Source organism: Myotis daubentonii, chromosome 3 (genome assembly GCF_963259705.1).
Source record: "Myotis daubentonii chromosome 3, mMyoDau2.1, whole genome shotgun sequence".
Taxonomy (NCBI): Eukaryota; Metazoa; Chordata; class Mammalia; order Chiroptera; family Vespertilionidae; genus Myotis; species Myotis daubentonii.
In genome coordinates, this window is record NC_081842.1 from 44,241,778 (window position 1) to 44,269,169 (window position 27,392).

A 27,392-nucleotide genomic window follows, 5' to 3' on the forward strand; every position below is an offset into this window, starting at 1 on the left:
AAGAAGTGACAGTTTAGCTAAGGCCCACACACTAAGTGGAAGATAATGGGTGAAGATGGCCAGGAAGAGGATAGACTATCTTGGATGTGGGATTCAGACAGATACACTGACAAAGAGAAGGGAGGAGAGGCCAGGATAGCAAGAGATCTTTGGGGCCTTGGGAGAAAGGCTCTGAGAAGAGAGTGGTCACACCTGTCACTGCCTTCATTTCTCCTGGTCACTGTTAAATGAAACTCACTGAAATTCGTTTCCACTCCAGTGAACAAATGTCCTTCCTTCCTTTGCTCGCTGACCGGTTCATTCATCCCTCCAACCAGTCCACAGTGAGCAAGGTACTAAGCTAAGAGGCACCGGGAGAAGAAGCTGAGGGACACCCACTGGCCTGGGGAGTTTATAATAAATGACAGAAATGCTATTCTGGCACTTCCTTTCTATTGTTTTGACCCGCTGCCTACCAGGCAACGGAAGGAGGATGAAGACGTGACTGCGCTAATCAGAATGCAGAACATAGGAAACTAATAAAATCAGGGCCTATAGCACACTGATCTCTCATCCCCAGTGGCTGAGGGAATGTGGGAGGAGGGGGAAGGGTGATAAAATGTCCAGGTGGAGGACCGTCGCTGAGACTTTTCTCTCAGAGTTCAGTCATTCACTGCAGGCATCCCTCACTGAAGTGAAAAGCTCTGTATTGCATGTATGAAAATGTGCCACACGGGAACATACTTACAGAACCCTCTAATTTATGAAATAGAGAGTCCATTTCTTTCAAATAAGGGCTGTTCTCACAGAAAGCAGTAGGAGAAACACTTGGGTGAGGAAGTCACCGGGCCTGTGACACTCGGGAGTCACAGAATTTCCCACAGTGGCCAGAGCTGTGGGAAGCGTGGTGCTCACCCCTTTGGCTCTATCCCCACACTGGGCATCTGGCCCCACGGATGGTCCTTGGTTCTGGCCTCTCTGGCCTTGGCCCTCTTGGCCTTGGCTTGGCTGCTGCAGTCATTCCAGATTCCTGGGTCACACATAGCCCTGGGGAAGCCTAAGAACCCCTCGAGCTGGAGGCTGCCCGTGCTCCAGGAGCAAACCGGTTTATGCTTGGAGCTCCTGTTAGCAACACGAGTGCCTTAGCATTATTCCAAAAGGTTAACATTAATTCCCTCTAACAGGTGGAACTGTGTATAGCATATGTTCATTTTGCATCTATGCATTGTCTAAATTTCCTTCAATAATCATGGATTACAGTAGTAATAAGGAAAAATAAACATTTTCCCCAAAGTAGAGGAGATGGGAAGCCAGGGAATGGCTTTCTTACCTTCCCAGAGCAGCCCAAGAGAGAAGCTGGTGTTGATAAGAAATAGCTCTCTTATTGCATGTTAGATAAGCCTTATAAAATTAAATAAAAGCAATTCACATTTATCATCCCACTCACGGATGTGGAAGTGCACCCATGGGATTTCGAAGAACCCTTCACAGACTTGCCTCCAAGACCCACTCGACAGCCCTGTGAGGTAGGTCCGTCTGGTTCCCTTCTATATGCGGGGACCTGGAGGAATTTGGCACAGGGAATGTGGAGTCGAGTCCAAAGTGAGGTCTCCAGCCAGTCCTTCCCTTTAAGGTGCTTGTCCCGCTAAACTGCCTGAGTGACAGGCAGCAGAATCACAGGACAGAACAAAGGAGGCCCCAGGACGCGCTGGCGGCCTGGGGCCTGGCTATTTCAGACTTGCCCTACTTAAGTCCTGCCCTTCTCAGGACTGTTCTATAATCCAAAGTCGTCTGACATTTTGCAATGTGACATCCATGGGACACGACTGGAAAAACCCGGGTTATTCCGTACTTTTTGTGCCTGGAGGAGACGGGAAGGAAGGCGAAGCTCTCAGAAAGCCGGCCATAGCTTTCTTGATGTTCCTTGGTGCTCATGTGTCCTGACAACAGTTACAATTGCAACTTTGGGCAAAGAATAGGTTGGAAGACGGTTTCAACGTTTTCCATCAGAACAAGGTCATACCGACACAACTGGGGCCTGCAAAAATAAGATGAAATAGTCTTGTCAACGAAATAATAAATATGCCCTATTCTAGTCAAATAACTTGTATTATATCCTTAGGATATGAAATGATTTAGCAATTATTTCTAATGTTATAGGGAAATGCTTATGGTAAATAAGCAAAGTAACAGCAGCAACAACAATAAAACAGGATGTAAAAATTTATTTGACACAGAAAGTCAACTAGGTCTAAGAACAGTAATAGAGCCCGACCGGTGTGGCTCAGCAGTTGAGGTCGACCCAGGAACCAAGAGGTCACCGGTTTGATTCCTGATCAGGGCACATGCCCGGGTTCTGGGCTCAATCCCCAGTAGGGTTCATGCAGGAGGCAGTCAATCAATATTTCTCTCTCATCGATGTTTTTATCTCTCTATCCCATTCCCTTCCTCTCTCAAAATCAATGAAAACATATTTTTTTTAAAATAACAGTAATAGAAAGCAGATTAGAAAGAAATAACCAAAAATGTTAACAGTGGTTGCCTTTGAATAATGACATTATGGGTGATGTTTCTCTACTTCCTAACACTTTCTGCACTTTCCAAAATTTTTAAATGAACATGTATCCCTTTGGTAATCAGGAAAAAAGGCATTAAAAGAAACTTGTATTATTAAATGTTTTGGTGTACCCTAAACCTTAGAATAAACTTGTATTATTAAATGTTTTAGGGTACCCTAACCCTTCAGGAAAAGGGAATTTATAAAGTACTAGCTGTTCACATCACTTCCTGCCTCCCTTGTGCCTGACATTGGATGCTAGAACTATATGTGGCATTAGTCACGAAACATACCTACCATCTCAGCTTTTTCTTCTCTCCTTTGTCTCTATCTCTACACAAACACACACACATACACACACACACACACAAACACACTCGTTGTTTACTTTTTTTAAAACCAATTGAGAATAGGTCATTTACCACATAATTCTTCAGTGTGTATTTCCTAAGAACAAGGACATTTTCAGTGCAGTTATCAAATTTCACTTTCATATTGTACCAATGGAATAAAATATGCTAATTGTTCTATACCAGTTTTTATACTAGGACCTGTTCTATCAGTTTGCTGAATTATATGAGACTTTCTTTTCTACAACAAATTAGCAACTTGCAAAGCAATGTGGGTAGAGTGGTTAGGGAGGAATTGTATAACTCTATACATATAAGGACAATTATTTCTTTGGACTATTGGGCCATTTATCTTTAAGTGCATACCAGTAAAATTTCCTTGGATTGCTGGGCTACTTGTTTTTAACAAGTCTATTTTTGGAAAACTCTTCACTTCCTTCATTGTGATTGATGAAGGCCAATTATAGCATTAGACCAAGCGGACTGGACAAAAACCAATGACATCTTTGGAAAACGGGCTTGTCAAACCTTGCCTATGTATGGCTCACCTCTCTGGATGGGCAAGTGACCTTAACTTCATTCGGAGAATCCTGAGCTTGTACCTCGGGCCTACTACAGATCCTGTAGAGAACACCAGGGAAATGGCTGCCACTTTATCCAGGTCTCGACTAAACCTTGCAAGCAGACTCACTTGGTGGTATTTCTGGAATGTTGCAGGTTCACTAGAAGGAAGAAATACTATTTTTATTTTTTTTATTTTTATTTTTTAATAATTCTTTATTGTTGAAAGTATTACATATGTCCCCTTCCGCCCCCCCCCCCCCCCCCCGCAACCATTGACTCTTTCTAGCCTGCCCCTGCCCCCGACCCCAGGCCTTCAGAAATACTATTTTTAAATGGATATTGATTGCTAATGAAAGAAAAGAGTTTTGAAACTTATAAATCAGTAAGCAGGCAGCCATTTGACTCCATAGCCTGCAATAGCTGACTTTCGTGGGCAAAGTCCACTGGCTTCCCAAGCACTGCTGACCCCATGACCAAGGAAATGCTATGACTTTAGAGGGGTATGTGCTGCCTACAATAGCCAGGCAGCATTCTCAACTCTTGACACATGTCTCCAACCCCCTGAAAATTACTGCAAGGTGAGTATTAGTATCTTCGTTTCACAGACAAGGAAACAGGTGCTTTTAAAGGATGTCTGTTATAGGATGTGAATTATATTTCAATTTCTTAAAAGGTTAAAAACAAGAAATACATGTAAAACATGGATATAGAAAGAGTCATCAGGCAGATAATAACCTTGAATGTGACTCCATTTGCACCCATAGTCTGGTAAGACTGGATAAACTCAAAGTACATACTGTAATATCATTTCCTTTACCTTAAATTGTAAAAATAATACTAAAATGTCAAAGTTTACCCTGCAAAAAAAGTAGCCATTATTCCCCACATAATAAAACAAGTATTTCCTTTTATTCCCATAAATTCTCTGATTGGTGATGACTTTTTCACAAACATGACTAAAATAAGAATGATTAAACATGACTAATATGAAGATGTTAAGGTCTCTATCGTTATCAAGATTTAAAAACCCTCCAAATTTAGGAGTCTCTACTTGGAAGAAATTAATTATGTAAAATTAAAACCCCTACGACAGGTACTAGTAAATACGTAAGCAATTATTGACATGAATACTCACGTTTTGCTAAGTGAACACTCTCGATTATATAACTGCATGAGCTCCCCTGCTATTTCCTAGAATCTCCAGATGAGGTCTCTGCTTCGCTGCCTCACTGAAGGTCACAGCTCAGAAACTACCTGAGGCTGATTCTTCAAGATGTGCTACACAGAGGGTGCCCTCCCTGAAAATGCTGCCCCACTGTGGGTATGAGAACACTGACACCATAGTGGGTCATTGAAATAGATCAATGAAGATCCCCAAAAAACCCATTACTCACAAATCCTAACAATGGTGGGGTGGAGGGAGCAATACAGCTTAGTGGGAGAAATATAATACAGTGATTAAAGCTATGGGCTTTGGGATTGAACAGATCTGTCTCTGCTTTCACCTCATTCACCCTGATCAGCCAGCTGTGTGATACTGGCCAAATCACTTTCCTCATATATACAATAGAGATGGTAATACTACCTCACAGGGTTTTAGTGAGAATTGCATTAACTAATGTGTGTAATGCACTTACTTCAATAAACAAAGGCTATTATCATTATTATCCAAGGATGCATTGTAAAAAAAAAGTCACCTCACCCTAGCTAGTTTGGCTCAGTGGATAGAGCGTCGGCCTGCAGACCAAAGGGTCCCAGGTTTGATTCTGGCCAGGGGCACATGCTCAAGTTGCAGGCTTGATTCCCAGTGGGGGGCATGCAGGAGGCAGCCAATCAATGATTCTCTCTCATCATTGATGTTTCTATCTCTCTTCCCCTCTTCCTTCCTCTCTGAAATCAATAAAGAAATATATATTAAAAAAAAAAAAAAAGTCACCTCGCCTGGCCGGTGTTGCTCAGTGGCTGCGCATGGACCTATGAACCAGGAAGTCACAGTTCAATTCCCAGTCATAGCACATGCCGGGTTGCGGACTCAATCCCCAGTAGGGGGCGTGCAAGAGGCAGACGATCAATGATTCTCAGCATTGATGTTTCTACATCTCTCTCCCTCTTCCTTCCTCTCTGAAGTCAATAAAAATATATTTGAAAAGTCACCTCTAAACCACCCATCCACACTGTGTCTATCTACACAGTGACTCCATAAGGCAATTGCCAGTTTCAGATGACATTCTTCTTGGTCCTCTATGGCTAAGGCCAAGAAACAACCCAAATACCTACTAGACAACAGGAGCCAGGAACCATTCCCTGAGAAAATGAATATAATAAGCCTCAAGTGATTTTGCTTAAAGAGTTTTGGTTTCTTTGTTCTTTTCCTCAGTTGTAAAAGTAATAGATGAAACAAGTATTAATTAACAATTTTAAACAATATATAAATATACATATATAATACATATATACAATATATAGAAAATTGAAAAAATAAAGAGAAACTGAAAGAAAGCACTCATATTTCCACAACTCAAGGGGCAATCTAATATTTTGCCATGCTTCTATTTCATTTTTTATTAAGTTAAGCTAAAAATTTATACATAGATAATACATGTTGAATTTTTTTTTTTTTTTTTTTGGAGGTGTTTGTTATTGCAGCATAACTTAGCCTCTCTTTTTTTTTTTTTAATTAAATCTTTATTGTTCAGATTATTACATTTGTTCCTTTTTTTCCCCCCCATAACTCCCCTCCTCCCAGTTCCCGCCCTACCCTCCGCCCTCACTCCCCACCCACTGTCCTCATCCATAGGTGCACGATTTTTGTCCAGTCTCTTCCCACATCTCCCACACCCCTTTCCCCCCAAAGAATAGTCAGTCCATTCCCTTTCTATGTCCCTGATTCTATTATAATCAACAGTTTATTCTGTTCATCAGATTATTTATTCACTTGATTCTTAGATTCACTTGTTGATAGATGCATATTTGTTGTTCATAATTTGTATCTTTACCTTTTTCTTCCTCTTCCTCTTCTTAAAGGATACCTTTCAGCATTTCATATAATCCTGGTTTGGTGGTGATGAACTCCTTTAGCTTTTCCTTATCTGTGAAGCTCTTTATCTGACCTTCAATTCTGAATGATAGCTTTGCTGGATAAAGTAATCTTGGTTGTAGGTTCTTGGTATTCATCACTTTGAATATTTCTTGCCACTCCCTTCTGGCCTGCAAAGTTTCTGTTGAGAAATCAGCTGACAGTCGTATGGGTATTCCCTTGTAGGTAACTGAGTTTCTTTCTCTTGCTGTTTTTAAGATTCTCTCTTTATCTTTTGCTCTTGGCATTTTAATGATGATGTGTCTTGGTGTGGTCCTCTTTGGATTCCTTTTGTTTGGGGTTCTCCGCGCTTCTTGGACCTGTAAGTCCATTTCTTTCACCAGGTGGGGGAAGTTTTCTGTCATTATTTCTTCAAATAGGTTTTCAATATCTTGCTCTCTCTCATCTTCTGGCACCCCTATAATTCTGATGTTGGTACGCTTGAAGCTGTCCCAGAGGCTCCTTACACTATCCTCGCATTTTTGGATTCTTTTTTCATTTTGCTTTTCCGGTTGGATGTTTTTTGCTTCCTCGCATTTCAAATCATTGACTTGATTCTTGCGCTCCTCTGGTCTGCTGTCGGGCGTCTGTATAATATTCGTTATTTCAGTCCGTGTGTGCTTAATTTCTAGTTGGTTCCCCAATATAAGATCGAGGGTCTTATTAGTTTTCGTGTAGATCTCATTAAGTTTATCGAGGGCTTCTAAACAGTTCTTGAGAGACCTTAAAAGTGTGGTTCTGAACTCTATTTCTTCCATTGACAATTTTGTCATGTTTCTTTGTCTCCGCATTTTGTTATGCTTCCTTGGTGCACCCCCTAGTGGTCTTTGTTCGCAGTCTTATAGATAAATCTTGATTGCTGTAGCTAATTCCAGGGAGGGTTTGACCTCCAGGCCAAGTGGCTATGAGATTCAGCTGTGTCAGCGGTGAGAGAACTTCTGTCCTCTAGGGAGGTGCTAATCTAGCCTTTGCCTGAGGCTATCCGGCAAATGCCTCTGTGCAGGGCTTGGGCAGGGCGGGTCGAACAGGATCAACAGCGTGGGCCAGAGAGAGCAGTTATGGCGGCTCTCAGTTCTGTCCCAAGGGGCTCTGCCTCTCTGAGTCCCAGCACCCGCTGCAAAGCTCGGAGAGAAAGCTGCACTCGCTCTGACCGAAGCCAGACAGTCCCGCTTCTTCCGCCTGAGTCTGGGTCCCTAAAGACTCGCCCGGATCTGGTGCTCAGAGTCTGCGACTCCCTCCCGATTGAAAACAACAACCGCGCCCTCCGCCGCCAGCCCGCTCCGCGCACTCTGCACCTCAGAATTTGACTTCAGCACTGCGCCTCCTCTGAGTGTCCGTATGCGTTTCTCTTTCCTCCTAGTTGTAGGACTTCCACTCAGCCAGCGCCCCTGTGGTTCTGGGTGATGTCCGTTCTGTGTTTTAGTTTCACTTTTGAAGTAGTTGTTCAAAGCAGCAAACTCCGGCGTTAACCTATGCCGCCATCTTGGTTCTCCTACTTACATGTTGAATTTTATACTTGGCATAATTTGATATCCTGAAGTTTTTCACTTAGTATACTATAAATATCTCATTTAATATGTTTTATAAATAATCCCAATGCATGAATGGTATTCTATTATATGGGAACATTTAAATCAACCATTTCCTCACTGTGCGGGTTTTAGGGTATTTCCAATTTTCAATTTTCTGAGTTTCAAGAACAAATACATATGTTTACATATATATGTGTGTATATATACGTAAGTATATTTATGTATAGTGTGAGCTCATAAGAGAATAGAAACATGTGTATGGGGGTGGATGCCTGTGGGGGTGGGATTGTTGGGATGGACCAAGAATTTGCACTTTTATTTTACATACTCCTTAACTGTCTAAGTCCTTTGCAGCAACCAAAGATGAGTTTTGTAATTAAATGCTTAAACAAAGGAATGAAGGAGAAGAGGGAGAAAAGGAAGGGAGGGTGAAGGGTGAAGTAGGAAAGGGAAAGAAGGGAGGGAAGGAGGAAGAGAGGAGGAGACAGGGGTAATAAATCCTTGTACCAATTATATTTGTCAAGATCCTGGGAGATCAAGAGCCACAGGAAGCAACTAAACAATATGTCCCCTTATATCTTTTGTAAAACAAAGGAAAGTACAGACATGTAAATAAGAAAATGGGTATATTTGGAATTCAATTTCTCTGAGCAAAAAAGGAAAATAGCAAACTGTAAATGATCCCAACCCAACTTACTGATCGATTTTGGATTCTGTGGTATTTCCACCTTTGTCTTTCAATTTGATTGTAATGGACCCTCTTCTTATGTTCTTGTTCCAAGTTATAATATCCACAAAGTAATGATATACTGCAAAACCAGGAGAAAACATGGTAAGAGAGAGATACTCCCAACTGTTCTCCTAAAGGGCCAGTTTGTAAAAACCCAACTTCCCTAATAACTGAGTCTCTTTTTAAATTCTTCTCTAGTTTCTCTGCCAACAACAGGGCAGAATTTTCTAAAATGTCTTTCTATTCCCTTTGGTAAAGATGGCTTGAGTGACAGCAGAACCCAGTGGTATCCAGGCGCCGTGTTTAGGCATCACCGTTGAGACAGTGTTCCCACCTATTGAACGAGGTCTCATGGCCTACTGCTGAGTGACAGGTCATTTCAGTCCCCGCCCATTTTAGAATAAACCAACCAGGTGGCCATGTAGAGACCCTCCACAGCTGTCAAGGTCTCCCCCAGCCTGGGCCACATCCACCAGCGTACCCAGCCTCCCTCTTCACTTCTTCGGTCATGCCACACCACCTGCACCGCCAAGCTCCCTCTTGCTCCCGAGCCTTCCCCTCACTCGGACACTCCTTTGCTACCTTTGTCAACTCATCCATCAGGTTTCAGCTTAATGTCACTTTGTCCAGGAGGCCTTCATTGACCCTCAGATTAAGTCAGATCTACCTCTGGGAATTCTTATCATGCTCTGGGATTCTCCCAGTATTAGTCAGCACACTTTACTGTATTTTTAAAATGCAAGAAAAAATGACAATAAAAACGTGGTAAATGAATGGGTACATTCTATATATTAGTAAATATTGCCTGACTAGTGTCTTATGAGGTTACAAAAAAGTGATAAAACTAAAATATACTACAACAATAAGTGGGAAGGAATAAAGGGAAGATTATTCCTCTTTATAATCTCAGCAATAACACCTTATAGACACCCATTAAATTCCTACTCAATAAATGAGCGTGCCTGACGTGTTTGGAGAACTCTTCTTCCTCCTCACTCTTTTTGTTTTTTAAATATATTTCTTTACTGATTTCAGAGAGGAAGGAAGAGGTAGAGAGAGATAGAAACATCAATGATGAGAGAAAATCATTGATCTGCTGCCTCCTGCACGGCCCCCACTGGGGATCGAGCCTGCAACCCGGGCATGTGCCCTTGACCAGAATCGAACCTGGGACCCGTCAGTCCGCAGGCCAATGCTCTATCCACTGAGCCAAACTGGCTAGGGCTTCCTCCTCACTCTTTGCTCACCAAGGTCAAGGATGCTTTAGGAAGATGGGATCCCACGATGACATTCAAATTTGCTCTCTCTTGGTCAGACTTGTAGAGAAGGGGAAAGAGGCTCAGGGAGGTGGCTGTCCCACAAAGGAGTAAGGTAAGCCCTGGAGTTGCCATTTTATGACCCATTATTGCTCAAGGGCCTGCTCCATTTGGACCTGGCAGACACAAAACCCTCGGCTGCCATATGTGGCTCTAAAGAAGGAGGGAAACCCAGTGATCTGCAGCCTCTTTTACAAGTGTTGCTCCCAAGAAAAGTGTAAAGGGAGACAAGATTACAAGACATACATCTGCCGGGGAAAATTCCTTGCTTCTCAGGCCATCTTATCTATTACCCCATTTAGCTCCCAGGTAGAATACCCAATCTCTCAGTGTCTTTTGAAGGTCATCATAGTTGCTTTAGAGGTGCAGCTGATCCACCCATAGATGTGGCTGACACCGATTTTTCCTAGAGCCAATCTTATGTCTCTGGGGGACCAAGCAATTTTCTGGAAGATGTTAGCGATTACAATGGCCATCCAATGAAGCTAACAACTTTGTTGATATTTTAATCCTTAGTACCCAGAAGATAGACACTCTTATCCCCATTCGACCTAGCAGGACATTGAGACTCAGAGAGGTCAAATGTCTTGACTAAGGTCGCACAGCTATGATGTAGAGTCAAGATTCGACCTAGGTCCTTCCAGCTCCAAAGTCCACACTGCACCGTGGCCTGCATTTACTAAGAAGTAGCTGGGAAGCTGAGACTCAGCCATTCCAAAAGTAAAGGGGTTGGGCAAAACCAACAACCACATTCACCACTCACTGCAGAACGGTTTCTCCTCAGCTGTGTCAAAGTACGCTTTAGTCATAGGAGGGTCTTTCTCCGTTAAATAGTCTTTCCAATTATCAGCATAATAGCCTACAAAACAAGTTGGAAAAGTGTAACGTTAACATGTTTTACACAAATGTAAAAGCAGTTGGGGAGGCGGCAAGAACAGCGAGTTTGGCTTCCATCACCACTGAGGTAATTTCCCTCACGCCCACCCTCATGGTGAGGACCCAAAGGGCCACCAGGGCAGTGCCTGCCCAGCACCCACCATGCTCTACTCACTACCCAATCCCTAAGCCCTGGGACATGCAAAAGGACCCTACCATGGTTTTCCCTCCTTTCCACTGACATTACATCACCCAGCCTGGTTCTCAGTAGCATAGGTGGAGAAGTGGAGCAGACTGAAAATAGTGCTGATATTTTTCAGTAATGCATTCATTTTATAACCTAAACAGATTCAGGGACCTAGAACAGCATCACTCTTGCAAAGCAATGTGCTTTCTTGAACTGCAGTGGAGCCCCTAAGCTGCATAGAACCTGGGTTTGCCATGTGGTTATGTCATCAAGCAGGTGAATGTCCTCCTTCATGCGTGTGACTTCAGGAAGGAGACTGAGTCCCCTCAGTACATCAGTGTGGCCTCGCTCTCTCTCCTCTGTCCCCACTCCTATATTACTGCCTCTGCCTTCTGACTTGAACTGGGGTGGGACCCGGGCAACAGTATTTTTTAAAAGCTCTCTAGGTGATTCCAATGCATAATCAGGGTTGAGAATCCCTTGTCTACAGAACGCCCTGACGTTAACGTAGGTTTTTCCTTTGGGAGCAATTAGAAAATTCTCATAACTCTCTGGTTCCAAGGTCCTCACCACCTGAAATGTTTCTATTAACCCTTAGCAAATATCCCTGCAGCCTCCACAGTATCCATCACCCCTTCCCACCCCCGTACAGTGCACACGAGAGTCAGTATGATATGAAGGCACTTACAGGCACAACTTGTCAGAAGGAGTAATTCTGCAAGGCTCATGTGACCGAAGGGATCAAAGAGGTTGTGTGCAAGGAGAGGGCATTCCTGTCCCAAAGGGAGCAGGCTACATAAGGGGATTGTGCCCTGGGTGGGCTTAGAAACTTTTCTGGAACCTTCTTTTTCATGCTAGAATAAAGTGTCCAGAGAGGTTGCACTGCCTCCTTGATGAAATCCTATACAGAAGCGGTTCTCAACCTGTGGGTCGCGACCCCTTTGGGGGTCGAATGACCCTTTCACAGGGGTCGCTTAAGACTATTGGAAAACACATATATAATTACATATTGTTTTGTAATTAATCACTATGCTTTAATTATGTTCAATTTGTAACAATGAAAATACATCCTGCGTATCAGATATTTACATTATGATTCATAACAGTAGCAAAATTACAGTTAAGAAGTAGCAACGAAAATAATTTTATGGTTGGGGGTCAGCACAACATGAGGAACTGTATTAAAGGGTCGCGGCATTAGGAAGGTTGAGAACCACTGCTATACAGGTTGCTTTTCTGACACTGATTAGAAGACCCCAGAGTACTTCACAGAACACATTGGCTAGAAAACGCTGACCATATAAATTTCCCAAAAGCACACAATTTCCAGGCTTATTTTTAGAGAGTAAAATGGTGCTGGGATTCCGAACAAAAATTTGCTCTTTGTTAATCAGAAGAAAAACTGCCTATTGGACTTACCCAGAAGTGGACAGGACTCCTTCTGTGGTGTGCCACAGCTGACACACTTGCCGTTCCTATAATCCCGGTAGGAGTCGCAGGGATACGCAGTGACAGTGCAGTTCTCTCTCAGGGAAGAGAGGTACAGGTACACGGACTTCTGGTGGTCACATTTAAAGTACTGCATTCCTGAGTTGTGAAAGGAATGGTTAAAGAGTAGAGCAGTTATAGCACTTAATAATATTATATGACAGACGGCATGTACACACACACACACACACACACACACACACACACACACACACAAACACAATTTGTCATGTCTCCTATATACCAGGCACTGTACTAACAGCTTCAGTATATTCTATCCCATTTAATCCTTATAAAAACCCATAGATCAGAATTCATGCTAACAAGTTACAGGAGAAAAGATGACAGGCATGATTGTCCCAGTTTTATCTAGCAGGACTTTGAGACTCAGAGAGGTTAAATGACTTGACGAAGGTCACACATTTATTATTTGGTAGAATCAAAACTCGACCTCTGTCCTTCCTTTGTCAGTGAAATGGAGAAGAAAAATTCAATGGTAGTCAGAGATTCCCCAGAGGTTTTCAGCAGAAGACAAGTACGCAGGTACATTTAAACTATTCAAGATATCAAAAAAAAAGAAGCCATGGGGGGAGAGGGAGGGAAATGGTAGAGGGAGATCCCCAAGATGGGAAAGAAGAAGAGGTAGCTTTGGGAAAGGATGATGGATGACTCCACCCTGGGTCCAGATGAAGTCACTCAGAAAAGGTCCCAAAGATGGGTAATCAATAGAGGTAAGAGGTAAGGATCTGAATGGGAATCGAATCCCATGAAAAGAGGAGCTATGTCTGTGAGCTAGTGGTTTGTAGAGGCACTGAATGCTGGAGTCAGATCAACATTTATCCTCTTATGCCCACTTAGGAAGCCAATATTTATTTATTATTCCTAGATCTCCCACTCGCAAAAACAATGAAGCTAATAACAATACAGAGGATGTCCTTTATAAGCGGAGCATGTTATCTTTGTCTGCTCCTGGATGTAGTTACACTATATCAGTGGTCGGCAAACTCATTAGTCAACAGAGCCAAATATCAACAGTACAACGATTGAAATTTCTTTTGAGAGCCAAATTTTTTAAACTTAAACTATATAGGTAGGTACATTGTTATTAACTTAATTAGGGTCCTCCTAAGCTGGCCTTTGCTAAAAACGTCCTCAATCTGATTGAGGTACGTTCGCTGAGGTCGACCCCTTCCAACTCTCCCATCCACACTCGTCTTGTATACTTGTTTCAGATAGAGGAGTGTGGATGGGAGAGTTGGAAGGGGTCGACCTTAGCGAACGTACCTCAAAACAATGTACCTCCCCCGCGCTGTGTCTCCCGAGGCCCGCCTGTACTGCGTCTCCTGTTGCCCGACCGACCGACCAACACCCCCCCACTTCTTCTAATGCCACTTCTTCAAAATAGACTCGCCCAGGCCGAAAACCGACTTCTGCGCATGGACCACGAAGTTTCAATCACACTCTACGTGCACGCCTGCACATGGTATTTTGTGGAAGAGCTACACTCAAGAGGCCAAAGAGCTGCATGTGGCTCGCGAGCCGCGGTTTGCCGACCACTGCACTATCTCACACAGGACCTGCTTATCATTTATGGTACCATATGGTTGGCCCTATTATGCCATTTCATCAGGATCATTTTCAAAAACTACATCATTCCCATGGGGCCATAGATAGCTACCATTTTGTAACAAGATCATCTTTTTCTAGAATTATTTCCAGGATGTTTAACTTTCTATAGCAATGGTGAAATAAACATTTAGAACACTGAGAGATAGGTTTTTCATTCGGTCCCACACCCCACTTTTATGTTGTCCAACAACTACCCATTTTTGTTTTGTGAGTTTTTTCCCGTTATAAAAGTAATATATGCTCATTTAGAAAATAGTAAATAATGATTTGAAAATCTCATAGAAGTCTAATGTCTAGAGATCACCCTAATTATTGTTTGGATCATTTAAATTTAGTCTTCTTTTCTATACTTACACCTGTACAAATACACATCCTACATAATAAAAGCCTTATATGCAAATCGACCGAATAGCAGAATGACCAGCAGAATGATGGGTTGCTATGATGCACACTGACCACCAGGGGGCAGACACTCAACACAGGAGCTGCCCCCAGCCCGCAGACCCCAGACCAGCCAAGGCGGGTGCCAGTGGGGATCCCCCTGATTACCCCACCGGTCACTCCACAGATCAGCCCTGATTGCTGGCCAGGCCTAGGGACCCTACCTGTGCAAGAATTTCAAGCACAGGGCCTCTAGTCCTATATAATAAAAGTCTAATATGCTAAGTGTCTGGTCATCCATTCAACCAATCATTATTTGAGACCCCAAATAATGATATGCTAAGGCCGCTCAACCACTCACTATGATGTGCAGTGACCACCAGGGGGCAGACAGTCAACCAACCAGTCGCTATGATGTGCACTGGCCACAAGGGGACAGATGCTCTGACTGGTAGGTTAGCTTGCTGCTGGGTCCGGCCGATCAGGACTGAGCAAGAGGGTCTAGGCACGCCCTGGAGCCCTCCCATGGTCCCTCCTCAGCTGGCCAACCTCCTGATTGTGCACCAGTGGGGTCCCTGGCCTGCGCCTTCTCACAATCTGGGACCCCTTGGGGGATGTCAGAGAGCCAATTTCAGCCTGATCCTGCAGGCCAGGCTGAGGCATCCCACTGGTGCATGAATTCATGCACCGGGCCTCTAGCTTAAAAATAAGTTGGGGTCATACTGTAGAGTTTGTATCTTTTTCATTTAACATCATACTGTAAGCATTTTCATTAATCTCTAAAATATGACTTTTAACAATTATATTCCTTTGTGTGGGTGTACCATATTCATTTAATAATTTTCCTATGTTGGACATTTAGATTAATTTCTAAAAATTTAACCATTATAAATAACACTGTGTTGAATACCTTTGCACTTTAATTTTTTCTACATTTCCTATTATTTCTCTAAAAGAGATTTCTAGGTCAAAGATACACCTTTTCAAGAGAAACAGATAATTCATAATAGCTTTTAATCATTTGGTTATGGTTATTAACCAAATGTATATTTGAGTAATAATTATAATTTATAACATATTTATACCACCTCTACTTTCTCAGGAATCTTTTTTATTAACAACTACCCCCACATAGGATATCATATTTTTAAAATATGCTTTTTAAAACCGCTATTTTACAAAATATAAAGTATCTGAACTTACCTCCAAATATTGTTTTGGGGCAACCAGGTTGATCCAATCCTCCATTTGGATAGAAGTCTATGTTTCCTAATGGTTCCTTGTAGCCCAGTGCTAAAAGAGAATATACTGTGCTTTACACTGCTTTGAACTTTGCACATCTCATAGCTCATTTGCCTGCAGGATATGGGTAAGGGCTGTATTATTGTTGTTGTTGTTATTGTTATTACTATTATTATACCTACTTAAATATTTTGCCCAAAGTTACCTAGCTAGTTAAAGAGCATCATTGCTGTACACATACACACACACACACACACACACACACACACACACACTCTAATAGGAGACTATGAAGATAGTGATGGAATTTATTTCTGATATTTGTAAAGACATAAGACAGCTTGGTCACTCATTCACTGCAAGGCTGATAAAAGAACCCCATGAAATGAAGAGCTATGTCTGTAAGCTAGTGGGAGAGGTACTGAATGCTGGAGTCAGGTCAACATCTCTCTCTCTTTTTCTTTTTTTTGTTAATCCTCACCCTTACCCTAGGATATTCTTTCCATTGATTCTTAGAGTGGGAGGGAGGGAGGGAGGGAGGGAGAAAAACATTGATGTGGATTGATTGCTTCCCACACACACCCCAACTGGGGTCAGGGATCGAACCTGCAACCCAGGAACCCACCCTTGATGGGGAATCAAACCCTTGACCCTTTGGTGTGCAGGTCAATGTTTCAACCACTAAGCAACACCAGCCAGAGCAATACTTTTCTTCTTTACATTTGTCTGGAACCCTCTATTTCCTGAGCCTCTACTTACATTTGTGTAAATTTTTAATGAATAAGAAACAGGGAAAAATGAACTTTTACTTAGCAGAAAAAAAAATCTTTAAAAATTTGGGATCTAGGATGACAGAGATTGGAAACTCTTCCAGAAAACAGGGACCTAAAAAATTATCTATATATATAAAAGCCTAAGCGACCATCACGAGCGGTCAACCGAAGAACTGGTCAACTGGTCGCTATGATGCGCACTAACCACCAGGGGGCAGGTGCTCAATGCAGGAGCTGACCCTTGGTGGTCAGTGCACTCCCAGAGCCAACCTCCTGTGGACCAGCCAACCTCCCATTGTCCCTCCCCCCGGCTGGCAGGCCCCAATAGCCAGCCAGGCCGAGGGACCCCATATGTGCACGAATTTGTGCACCAGTCCTCTAGTAGATTTAATAATTGCTTATTCTCTTTAACCTTGAGACCCCAAATAATCAGTAAAATGTTTGATTAAAAAGATTATTTATATTTGTATATAAATAATGTTTACATCATTGCAATAATAAAGTTATTATCTATTGAGAACCTGTATGTGTTTGTAGGCATGATATGAGGTGTTTTACACACCTTCTAATTTCACAGTGTCTGCAAAGTAGCTATTGGTAAGCTCAGATGAAGTAACTTACAGATGAAGAGAATGAGGCTCAGAGGACTTCAGGGACAAACACAGCCCACTAGAAAGAACAAAATCTGGGATTTGAGTCCATCTCTCCCGACCACAAAGTTTATATGCTTTCCTTCAAAATTCACTTTCTCTACAAAAATAAAAGATGAATTGCTCCATCCCATCAAGCATTAAAATAGCAGTGAGGTACTGCACTTGAGGTAATACTCTGCAACTACACAGCAAGAATACAGCTGTTTCACAGAAATATTTATTCTAAGGCAAACAATTGCTGAATACCACACCAAGAAAGGTGGTCAAGGTTATTTTTTAAGGTGGTTGTATCACAAAAAGGGTGTACAATGAAATGATTACTATGCTCTGTCCTCTCAGCCCTCCCCAGGTTCCTACTCCACCTCTTCTCTCAGACATCTGGATATAAAGACCCATCCTTAACATCACCCAAACCCCATGATGTACAACCAATCCCAGACAGGAAATCAGCACCATAAAAGCTAAAAATGGCCAGGAAGATCCATAGAGAGCTGGTAGTTCAGAATAATCACTCTGTGTAGAGCTGTTAAACACAGGACTATGTATTTCAGCTTAGGGGAATAATGAGAAAGAACCAACAAAAAAACCAGGAAATCATGCATGGAGATCCAGTTGTACATATGGAAACATTTGTCCACATGCTGTGCAAAGCAGCCAGTCCTTGATTGGCCAAGATGATCACTTTAAAAATAAGAAGCCCAGCGGCGGTGGCTCAGTGGTTGAGCATCAACCTATGAACCAGGAGGTCACAGTTCGATTCCTGATCAGGACACATGCCTGGGTTGTGGGCTCGATCCCCAGTGTGGGGTGTGCAGGAGGCAGCGATCAATGATTCTTTCTCATCATTGATGTTTCTATCGCGCGCTCTCTCTCTCTCTCTCCCTTCCTCTCTGAAATCAATAAAAAAATATTTTTTTAAAATAAAAATAATAGGAAGAGATGACGGGAAAAGCACCTCTACTCCAGCAAGCGATCCTGGGTGCCTGCATCAAGATCCACAGACATCTTCCCTTCAAGATGTCTGTGGATTTGGAACTCTGCCCCACAGGAAAAGGGAATCTGGAGGAACTTGATCTGCCCCTGAGTGACAATCCCCCCAGGAGAAGACTCCAGGGAGCCTGGGTGAGGGGGTCCCTGAGTCACAAGCAGGGGAATGTTACCATCAATGTCGGAATGGATGACGTCAACGAACTGTGCGTCGCTGGGATCTAATCTGTCCTCGGGCGGTTTCCCGTTGAATAAAGGGCCGGCAGGGTCGAGGCCTGGAAGGAAAACAGAGCTGGTCTGGCAGCCCCACGCAATGAGTCACCTGCAGCTTTTGATCCCTCTCCTTGAAGAAGGCTTGCAGGCTGCAGGGCACCCCGGAGTGGGCAAGCGCCCACATTCCCATCCTGCTCCGTCAGGCTGCTTTCCACTCCCTCTAGCCTTTTCCCACAGTAGAGGTGGCTACCCTGGCAGGGCCCCGAGGACGGCATCCAGATTCCACCAGGAGGTCTAGCTTGTGCACAGCTCAGCAGCAGAGGGTACACAGACATATGGGGGACAGGGGAACCTAAACTGGTTCCTCAGGAAAAAGCACCGAAGGGTGCATATAAAAAGCAAACACTATACTTATCTTCATCCCGTTTCAAATGATCCAGAAACTTCACTAAACCTTTTCTTCTTTACAGTTTCCATTTGTATTCATATATACCAGCTCATAAGCTCCACATCACAAGCTTGTGAGGGAGGCAGGGTAGCTATTATCTTTCTCATTTTACATATGAATGAACTGAGGTTCAGGGAGATCAAGTGTCTTACCCAGAGCTGCAGACTCACAATGCAATCACCTCTCTCTGTGGAGCTCTGGGTTTTATTGCGCTGAGTCTGGCAAGCTCGGTAGGAAAGAGTGAAACTCTCCTGTCAGCGAAGGTATCAGACCGGGTATCGAGGAGGGAAACAACGTGGGTGTCAATTCCTATAGAACTGAACCATCCCATAAATGCCTGAACTGATTTCTTGCCCTTGGTCAATGTTAGCTGGGCGTTCCTCACCATCATTATGAAACAGCTGTAAAAACAAGACAGCAGCTCCCATGATGCTGTAACCACAAAATAAAAACTTTAAACTAAAAAACAAACAAAAACAAACACCAGAGGTTCCAACAGGCCCCACTTACTAGAAGCCTGGAGTGAGGAAAGTTTCACCGGATTTATGGAGGGTTTTATCTATGAATGTCATTTTAAATGACATCTCCCCCATCCCCTGGTGTTCCATAAAAAATCCAAGAGATAGTGTATTTGCCTCCACTTTCCTGGGTCTAGCCTCAATTTCTTCATTTCTACCCTCTCAACACTCTTGCTTCCTTGAGGCTTATCTTTATCTGCTTTGTTTCCTTAGCTCCTTCTCCACTCTCACCCCCAACTTTTCTTATTTTTCTATCTGCTCCCAATGAAACTGAAGAGGGAGGAGATGGATGAATACCCAGGCACCCAAGTCCACAGATATTCTCAACAAAAAAAGGAGAAATGCATAGCCTTGCACAGAGTTTGCTGGGGAATCCTGCTCTGCACAGAAGACAGCACCACTTGAGGTGTAAGCAGATGAACAGTGAGACAGTGAGAGCCCAGTACAGCAGCCTCCAGATCCATGGCCAATAAATCTGTTCACTATATAAAGTTCAAATAGGGGCAATTTTAAGAGTCATGAAGGCGCTGTTAATAATTATATCAGGACCCAAGACACAAATGGGGACTGTCACAATAAACTTGGACATAATGATCTCCTTAGATAAGCCATAGCAAATGAAGAGTTTACAGCGTCAGCCACAAATCACAGGTAAGCTGTACTTGGTGTGGGCAGAGACCACTGGAGTCAGGTAGATGTAACATGGAGCCCCAAAACTAATGCCAACCAGCTGTGTGATCTCGGGCAGGTTACTTTACCTCTCTGAACCTCAGTTTCCTTATCTGCAAAATGAAGGTAGAATTAATAGCTACTTCAGAAGATTTATAAAAGGACTCCTAGATCTGAATTCAGACCATGTTGAGATTATTGTAGAATAGAAACAAAATGAACTATATTGGATAGCCCAGTAAACTCTTGGACCCCAACCACAGAGATTCCAATTCAGTAACCTGACATTGTGTCAGCACTCCAAGGTGATTTTTACACACACTTAAGATTGAGAATTAGCCCTGGCCAGTGTTGTTCAGTTGGTTGGAGCATCATCCCGTAAACTAAGAGGCTGTGGGTTCAATTCTAGTCGGGGCACATACCTAGGTTTCAAGTTCATTGCCAGTCGGGGCGCTTACAGGAGGCAGCCAGTCGATGTTTCTCTCCTCTCTCTCTTTTTCTTTCCCATCCTCTCTCTCTAAAACAAATAAACATATCCTTGCCCAGCCGGCATGGCTCAGTGGTTGAACATGGACCTATGAACCAGGAGGTCATGGTTCGATGCCTGGTCAGGGCACATGCCCGGGTTGTGGGCTCGATCCCCAGTGGGGGACTTGCAGGAGGCAGTCAATCAATGAGTCTCTCTCATCATTGATGTTTCTATCTGTCTCTCCCTCTCCCTTCCTCTCAGAAATCAATAAAAATGTATATTAAGATAAATAAGTAAATAAATAAATAAACATATCCTCTGGTGAGAATTAAAAAAATTTTTTTCATTGAAAATTTAATGTATTATCAAGTGATGGGGGCACTTGAAATATTTTAAAATCTATTCATGCTCTGCTATCTTGTGTTGAAGAAATTAATGAGAAATAAATGCAAGAGCTGTGCCTGGACAGGAAAAGCAAAAGGAAGGGCAGAAGAAAGAAAGGGACAGGGGAGAGATTTGGCAGCCATTCCGGCCTAGATAATTAACAAGCAGAACCATCCAATACTTGGGAGGTGGGAGTGCACTGTGTCCTTGGGTAGCAGGCCAGATTCCTACTCCATAATCCAGGGACCCCATTCAGGCAGGACAGTGGGAGATGAGTTGAAAAGGGAAATAAATGCTTAACCCCTGAAACTGCTCTCAGGGACAGCTGAGATTGATCCTGGGGCTCAGAGAGGATGAGGAATCAGAAGAATTTGGGGGAGTCAGTGGAGAAAGAAAACTGAGCTGCCAATGGCTGAGTCCCAGTCACAGAGCAGGGCCATGTGCACCGAGAGTGGAAGGAAGGCGGGCTGGGGAAATTTCCATGGTCAGAGGCCAGGTCACATTGCATTCACATTCAAAGTAGTTGTGGAGCAGGTTTGCTGGGAGGCTGAAGAGCGAAACTGGGGGTTAAGTAGAATAAGCCAATGGTGGTCTGGGACTAGTACTGGGGAGTAAATTTTGCTCATTTCTCCCGGAACTTTGTGTCTGTGATGTCAGGTTGGTAGCTTGAATTCAGATGGGTGTATGTATACCATGGAAATCAGTAAAGGAGCACAAGCAAATTCAAGTCATCTGTTCTTTGTACCCATAGGGGAAAAGGAAATATTTTTTTAGGTTAGAACATGTTGTTTTCTAAAACATAGTAATAGTTGTAAAAAGTAAAAAGAGCTTTGCTTCCCTAAGAAAGCAGGTAAATAAGAAAAATAAGGGCAACCAGGTTCAGGGTAAAAGTAAAGTAAAAAGAATGTGACCTCAAGTACCAGCAAATGGAGAGAGAGAGAGAGAGAGAGAGAGAGAGAGAGAGAGAGAGAGAGAGAGAGAGAGAGAGAATGAGAATTACTTGCCCAGGGCTACCTGTCAAGTTAAGTAGCACATTCAGACTTGTGACCCTAAAAGTTTACCTCCTAATCTTTTAGGCCTAAATTGCATCTTTTACCTCTCCCCTCCCTCCTCATTTACCTTCCAGACTAGATTCCCTATAATTAAAATAGCTATCTCCATGTGAGCATGAATTCTGGGAAAAGTACAAATGGGAGAGTCTTAAGTTTCTGAAAGGGAAAGCCTCCTTTAGCCCTCCATTTGCAGCCCAGGAGAGTTACTGGCATACTAGACAGGAGAACCCAGCACAGGTTCGTTTGGGATTCGACCTGTTGTGTTGCTGAGTTTTAGCTTGAAAGCTAATATTCAGAGAGTAAACCTGAGCCATCAAAATTCCAATCTCATTTTTCTATTGTGAAACTCCTGCTGTGCCTGGGGACAGAAATGTATTAGGTATGTAGTTCAAGCTATTCTGGATTAAATGAAAGGAAGGATATCTGCCTGAGGCACAGAGATCAAATACCCAAGAGACATAGCTGTTTTCTAGCCATAACAGAAATAAAGTCACCACCAACCTTTTCTACGGCATATGTAATTTGCAAAGTGCTTTGCATATATCTTATTAAATAATAACCTGAGGTCAACATTGGTCTTCCTTTTGCACAAGAGGACGTTAAATAATTGGAAGAAGATCTGGCTTTCAAGCCAAGGACTTGGATTGCCTACATCATGCTCCCCTGCCCAGGCTCACCACCCCATGTCCATTCACAGGAAGCCTTACCTGTAATTCTCCCCAGCTTCCCATTGTACTCCTCTCCAACAAACCCAGATATGTGGGCTCCTAGACTTACTCCAATCATGTAAATGTCGTCAAGAGATGCTCCTTTTATCTGGAATTTCAAGAGATCCATCATTATAAATTGTGGGGGCCAAGGAGTTGACAACATTTGGAGAAATGTCCTATCTGTTGATTTTGGAGAAACACATCTAAACACCTTATATCCATTATCTCACTTAAGTGTCACTACACCCTTGCAAAGTAAATACTATTCATTTGATTACACAGATGAGAAAACTGAGGCCTGGAGTAAAAGTGATCTGCCCACGGCCAGGCAGTGGGGAGGGGTCAGAGTAGCATTCAAACCAGACCGTTCAACTCCAATCCTGTGCCTAACCCTTTAGGCCATGGTGTCTCCATTCATGTTTCTTCTAGAAACCAAGCCAAAACATCTGTAAAACCTTCTCAGTTGGGGAGAAGGGCAACGATACATTTCGATGAACTTTTATTTATCTTCATGTTTGCTCAGTTAAATAAATTTACCATGGAGAGGAAAGGAAAGTAGGGTAGGAGTGGATCACATTGACCATAGTCTGTGGGGACAGCCTGTCATGAGTCGTTTGAATATTTACTTTTCCAGGGCTGTGGCTTAGGTGGGGAACTCTTATAAAACGTATGCCACTGTTAGACACAGTGACTCACTCTAAAAGAGTCCTGATACAAGTCACTTTTTTTTTTTTTTTCATAAAAGGGGCAATTCATGAGTTATTTAATCGCCCTAGCCATTTGGCTCAGCGGACTGTTGAGTCACAGGTTCGATTCGGGTTGAGGGCACATGCCTGGGTTGCAGGCTTAATCCCCTGTGGGGGTGTGTGCAGGAGGCAGCCAGTCAATGATTCTCTCTCATCATTGATTTTTCTATCTCTCTCCCTCTCCCTTCTTCTTTGAAATCAATAAAAAATATCTTTTTAAAAAGAGTTACTTAGTAAGTCTTCTAAAGACATAAATCATACATACTCAGAAATCTCTGATCAGACCATGTGTATCAGTTTTGGTTTTGGACAGTCTAGTCACTAAACTTTTGACATTTCTAGGAAGAGGAACAGCTATAGAAGTTAAGGAAGATCTAATCATTGAAGCCAAGAAACTCCTATCCCAGTGACAGCGAACCTATGACACGCGTGTCAGAGGTGACAGGCGAACTCATTTTTTTGGTTGATTTTTCTTTGTTAAATGGCATTTAAATATATAAGATAAATATCAAAAATATAAGTCTTTGTTTTACTATGGTTGCAAATATCAAAAAATTTCTATAGGTGACACGGCACCAGAGTTAAGTTAGGGTTTTTCAAAATGCTGACACGCCGAGCACAAAAGGTTCGCCATCACTGGCCTAGACAGAACCTGTCCTCCCCACAGGACACCTTTACGTGAGTTAGAAAAATATGCCCTTTCCTAAGGATACTTTGCTGTCATTCGCTGGAAAATTATTTTAACAAACATATGAATCTATAATGGCAATGATGCTCCCTTAGGTGGGCGCCTTGTGCAGTGAACAACCTGCACAGCCATCCTTATGGGCTTCCCCTCTCCCTCCCCTGAGGCTTATGTGGATCTGCAAAACAGTTCCCCTGTTCACTGCCGATACTCCTTGGCTTTCACTCTTCAGATAATGGGCCAGTTTCAATTTAGCCCCGAATCATCTAAGAGAATGCTCCCTTACCAACAGGTGATCGATAAATTTCTTCAAGACTGTTGCTACTTTTCTGGTCTTATCAGCAGCACTGTTGTATAATATTGTTGTAGCTCCTCGATTCCAATCAACAACAACCACGTTCATGTCCTCTACGGAGAGCAAACCCTCTACTAAGTCCCCTATCCAAACGGGAGGGGAGCCTGTTGGCCTGAATCCATGGATAATGAAGGTGGTTCTCTTGGTCACATTCAAGTTCCCCAAAGATGTGGAGTTGATGACTTGTGCGCAGGTCGGGTCTCTCCTTGTGTAGAGCATCAACTTTACCTGGAGTCCCGTACCAACCACTGCACTGTGGAAGCTCAGTCGGGTGAATGAAGGACATGTTTCACCTGTGTCTGAAAATAAAAATTAGATGGCATCGTGATGGTTCTATACTTAGTGGGGCACCAAGTCCTATACTTGTTGGAGTTCTATGTGCCTTACAGCACCTAGCTATCAAGAGGCTAGATCTAGTTGCATGATGTTGCAAAGTCATACCTGATTGAGAATTCATACATAGTGACTTTTTCACCAGAAAAACCATCTTTCCAAATTCTACCTTCTTCAAGGTCTAATCCCAAAGTCACCTTAATGAAGCCTTCTCAAACTCTTCCAGCTATAACTACTGTCCCTCATCCTGGAGCTCCCCAAACCCCTTAATGGACCTCATTGACAGCACAAGGAAAATACTTTCAGGGGTGTATTATGGGTACTTATGTACATGTGTGTCTATCCTGCTAGTCCGCAATCTCCTTGGCATGGTGTCTTATAATCTTGTGTATCCCTCACTGATCCCAGCACACAGTAGAGGAGTCAATAACTGAAGCTGCATGGTCCAAGCTACTCTTTCCTTGTCTGGAGCACCTGCCTAAGACGACAGCAGAGAAGGTGATGTGGCTTGCCACGAGCCCAGCGACATCTAAAACTGTTGACCACAGTGGTGTTGTTGGACCCTCTCCTTTGCTCCTGAAAGCACCACCTTTAAGCATTCATCTTGCTAAGTAGACTGTAAGGATGGCCTTAGAGGAAAAGTTAGGGATGGGGAGGGGAACAGTATAGATGGACCTGGAGCATTTGTCATGGCAGAAAGTAAGGGAATGTTTAAAAACAAGTCACAAGGATACAGGAGCCAACTTGAAGGGGCTTCCACTCACCAGATCTGGGATAATTTGAGCACAGAATAATTAAGGACATTAATGAAATATAGGCCTTTGGAAAAAATAGGAATCCATGATTCCATGCAAATAAACAAACAAATAAATGGAGGCGAAAAGAGGACTCTTACTTCCAGTATAAGGCTGAATGCCGACTGGTAGATGTGGAGTGAATGCTGGAGCTGCTACCAATCATTTTGCAATCATCAAAACAAGGACTGGTTAGGCAAGAATCATCAATGGGTGCTGAGCTGAGTGGTGGTGGGTTCTGAGGAGGCGCATGTGTGTGTTCTCTTAAAATGTCTCCCACGGATTGCTTATGAGTGATTAGGGACAAAGTAGTAATATATGGTGGAAAAACGGAACAACACCTTGACTAGATTGTCCAAATGAACACTACCAGTGAGGGGTAGATGGACAGCATGTGCCTCTAGCTATAATGCACTGAGAAGGACACAACATCACCTATGCAGTATTTTGGTGGGGAATGCATAACCCGAATCTAACCATGAGGAAAAATCAGACAAACACAAAATGAGGAATATTCTATTTCTTTAAAAAGGTCAATGTCATAAATCTCAAAGGCTGGAGAAATGTTCTAAATTGAAGGAACCTAAGGAGAAAGGATAAATAAATGCAATATCTGGTCTTGTTTGCATCCTATAATAGAAGGAAAAATACTATAAAAGAAGTTATTGGGCATTGACTAAATTGGGATATGAACACTAAGTTAGATAAAAGTTTGGTATCAATGTTAAATTAATTGAGATTCAATAGGGAGTTAGAAATAAACTAAATTCCAAGTTGCAAGGTAAGAGGGGTGGTGGGAAGGAAGATGGGCTTTGGGGTCCTTGGGTATTGAGACAGAGTGTTAGTTTTGCAACATTATATAAGGTCTTGGCCAAGAACCACGATCAAATAATAGTTAAAAGCAAACCTCTGCTCAACATTGGTATCCAGACACAATAATACAATTGGGAAGACTATTGTATTTTTAGCTATAAGAATTAGTTAAAACCTTCTTTGACCCACTTTCCCACATGCTGCTTGGCTGAGAGAGAACAGCCGAGTAGGAGGTGAAGGGGAGCAACAAACAATCCCCAGCTGCAAGTTGAAGATGGTCTGTTAGGATATTCAGGTGAGTCCTAGCCAGTTTGGCTCAGTGGGTAGAGCGTTGGCCTGCAGACTGAAAGGTCCCAGATTTGATTCCGGTCAAGGGCAAGTATTTCGGTTGCAGGCTCCTCCCCGGCCCGGACCCTGTTCTGGGCATGTGCAGGAGGCAACCAATCTATGTATCTCTTTCTGTCTTTCCCTCTCTCTTCCACTCTCTCTAAAAATCGGGTGAGGATTTTAAAAAAAAGAAAATAAATAATATTGCCCTAGCTGGGTTGGCCCAGTGAATAGAGCGTCGGCCTGCAGACTGAAGGGCCCTGGGTTCATTTCCGGTCAAGGGTACATGCCCGGGTTGTTGGCTCAATCCCCAGAAGAGGGCATGCAGGAGGCAGCTGATCAATATTCTCTCTCATCATTGATGTTTCTATCTCTCTCTCCCTCTCCCTTCCTCTCTGAAGTCAATAAAAATATATATATTTTTAAAAAGAATATTCAGGAAAGGGAGGGCCACACCCTGTGATGGCCATTCTTCGGGGGATGGAGCAGAAGGGGAAGACTGCTGACCTGCAATTGGCCAACAGAAGACAAGAAGGACTTGGGAAACATCTGTTCT

General features: G+C 43.0%; 1 protein-coding gene across 7 annotated transcripts in view; it reads right to left on the minus strand.

The window, feature by feature from the left end:
- The window catches only part of LIPH (lipase H), a 52,067-nt gene that overhangs the window by 8,722 nt on the left and 15,953 nt on the right, over positions 1-27,392 (minus strand). The window contains exons 2-10 of one of the 7 annotated variants that reach the window (XR_009451819.1): positions 24,501-24,868; positions 22,781-22,889; positions 18,494-18,595; positions 15,869-15,958; positions 12,587-12,754; positions 10,868-10,963; positions 8,756-8,867; positions 3,435-3,608; positions 1,832-2,017 (exon numbers count right to left, since the gene is read on the minus strand). Coding sequence is in view for 6 of the 7 variants with exons in the window: in XM_059687285.1 (XP_059543268.1) it covers positions 1,930-2,017; positions 3,435-3,608; positions 8,756-8,867; positions 10,868-10,963; positions 12,587-12,754; positions 15,869-15,958; positions 18,494-18,595; positions 22,781-22,889; positions 24,501-24,868 (1,307 nt within the window). In the remaining variant the exon portion in view is untranslated. Of the gene's footprint in view, positions 1-669; positions 2,018-3,434; positions 3,609-8,755; positions 8,868-10,867; positions 10,964-12,586; positions 12,755-15,868; positions 15,959-18,493; positions 18,596-22,780; positions 22,890-24,500; positions 24,869-27,392 lie in introns of those variants that run through there. The other 6 variants (XM_059687285.1, XM_059687289.1, XM_059687287.1 and 3 more) reach the window with 6 other exon arrangements.